Source organism: Nestor notabilis, unplaced genomic scaffold (genome assembly GCF_000696875.1).
Source record: "Nestor notabilis isolate BGI_N333 unplaced genomic scaffold, ASM69687v1 scaffold21786, whole genome shotgun sequence".
In the NCBI taxonomy this organism is placed as follows: Eukaryota; Metazoa; Chordata; class Aves; order Psittaciformes; family Psittacidae; genus Nestor; species Nestor notabilis.
In genome coordinates, this window is record NW_009934520.1 from 683 (window position 1) to 2,779 (window position 2,097).

A 2,097-nucleotide genomic window follows, 5' to 3' on the forward strand; every position below is an offset into this window, starting at 1 on the left:
CCAGCTCTCCGGGATCCACCGCTATGAAATCTGCAGCAGCACCAGATAAAACCACATCCATGTGGGAACGCTGCCCCGTGCCCAAACTGAAGCCTGGCTCGTTCTGCATCTCAGGGGGGTGACTTTAACCAGTCCCTGCTGTGGGATGGGCGATGGTGGCCTCCAAGCCCCTCAGCCTGGCAGGGGGAGCTGGGTGCCCTGAGCACAGCACCCCAAGGTGCTGGTATGTGTGGGGTGGCCCTGGTGCGTGCCAACACGTGTTGGTGTGCCTCGAGCCCCACCACGTACAGTGACCAGAGGAGCCCAGGGTTGTGCTGCTCCACTGCAGCATCTGTATTGCAATTAATCATTGTGTGGCAGTAATTACGTGTGTAGTAGCTAATGATGCAGTAGTAATAATGCACCGAGGAGGGGACACTCCAGCTATTGCACTGGACTGAGGGGGTTTTGAGTGCATCTCTGTTGGTTGGATGCTTAAAGACAAGCTCAGCCCTCGCTCGGTGCTGCTGTGACACCCATCCTGGCCCTGGCGCGGGGTCCTGCGCTCCCCGGCCACCGGCCCTGGCCCAGGAAGAGCAGTTCCACCTGCACAAGCCGGGTGTTGTCGGAAGCGGGACCTGAGCTGCGGGACCCTGGGGCAGGGGATGGCTGGTGGCCTTTTGGCCCTGCTCAGACCATAGGAGCACACGGGCAGGTAACTGGGTGCTGACACTGTGCCCGGGTGCTGGAACCCATCCTGCTGTCCCGCAGCAACCCGCTGGCGCTGATGCTGACGGGGGTGCTGGTGTCCGCCGGCATGCTCTCCATCATCTTCTTCATAAGCGGAGGGAGCCACTTCCAGGACCCCCTCTTCTGCGGTGAGTCCCCCCTGGGGTGTGGGGACTGATCCCGTGCCTGCCAGGGAGCGGAGATGTGGGATTTGGGAAGCGCCGTGGGATGTGCTCAGAGCTGCCTCCTCTCCTGCAGTGTTTGTGGTGTTCTCCTTCACCTCCATCGTCGACCTGATCATCTCGCTGGAGGAGGATGGCTACATCTCTGGCTTCATGGAGGTCTACGTCAGAGAGGTACCACCTCACCCCTGAGCAGATGCTGCTCCTGCTCCCGAAGCTGCTCCTGCCACTGGGCAGCATCATGGGGAGGGGGCTTGGGAAGGTGCTTGTCCCCATCCCGTGCGATCCATTCTGTCCCACCGGGCAGGGTGAGCCCTATCTGCGCACGGCGCACGGCATCATGATCTGTTACTGGGATGGAATCATCCACTACGGGCTCTACCTTGCCATGATCGCAGCCATCGGCCAGAGGTGAGCAGGGAGGCAAAGTGGCTCCAGTGCCTGCGTGGTATCCTCATGGATACAGAGCTCGGAGGGGCTCCTGGGGGTTGGAGGATCCCTGAAGGGATGTTGTGAGGGGGTGATCGGAGGTGTCTGATCCTGATGTCTCTGCAGAAGGAACTACAGGAACCTTGGTCTCTTCTGGCTGGGCTCTCTGATGATGAGCATCGTTGTCTTCCTGCTTGGGAACCTCATAGGTACAGGGTGCGGAGCAGGCCTCCGCTCCATCCCGGCTGCTTCCATGCCCCGTTTGTCCAGCGTGTTTGCTCCCAGGCACTTGCCTGCAGGCAGAGGAGGAGGGTGCTGAGCTGTGGAGGCAAGCAGCAGGTATTGGTCCTGTGCTGTGCCCATCCTGTGCTCTCCTTCCTCAGGGAAATACAGCTCTGACCTCAGCCCTGCCTTCCTGCTCAACCTGCCCTACATCCTCATCCCCATCTGGGCTGGGATGAGGCTCTTCCAGCAGCCCAAGGCCCTGCCGTGCCTCAGCCCTGAGAAGGTGAGCTGGGAGCAGGGGCAGGAGCTCTGTGGGGAGCTGCCCCAGGAGCTGCCCCCCTTATCCCTGTGCCAGAGCCGGACCACAGGCCGTGGGACCAAACCTGGGGTGTTCTCCCTCTCCCAGGTGGCAGAGGAGCAGCGCAAGCGCCTGTACCAGCGGCCCCAGGACATGGGGCTGGTCCTGCTCCTGCTCCTCATTGCTGCGTTCACCTTCTTCAGGGGGATGGTGAGTGCTGGGTCCCTGCATGGGGGTCCCAGAGGGGCTGTGGGG

At 61.6% G+C, this 2,097-nt stretch overlaps 1 protein-coding gene across 1 annotated transcript in view; it reads left to right on the top strand.

Annotated features, from left to right (window-relative positions):
• Positions 1-750: 750 nt before the first annotated feature.
• Positions 751-2,097, top strand: part of TM6SF2 (transmembrane 6 superfamily member 2) — a gene marked incomplete at both ends in the record, with an annotated part of 2,138 nt that continues 791 nt past the window's right edge. The window contains 6 exons of the mRNA XM_010017396.1: positions 751-857; positions 967-1,064; positions 1,198-1,301; positions 1,446-1,528; positions 1,703-1,827; positions 1,951-2,052. Coding sequence (XP_010015698.1) covers positions 751-857; positions 967-1,064; positions 1,198-1,301; positions 1,446-1,528; positions 1,703-1,827; positions 1,951-2,052 — 619 coding nt within the window. The remainder of the gene's footprint in view (positions 858-966; positions 1,065-1,197; positions 1,302-1,445; positions 1,529-1,702; positions 1,828-1,950; positions 2,053-2,097) is intronic.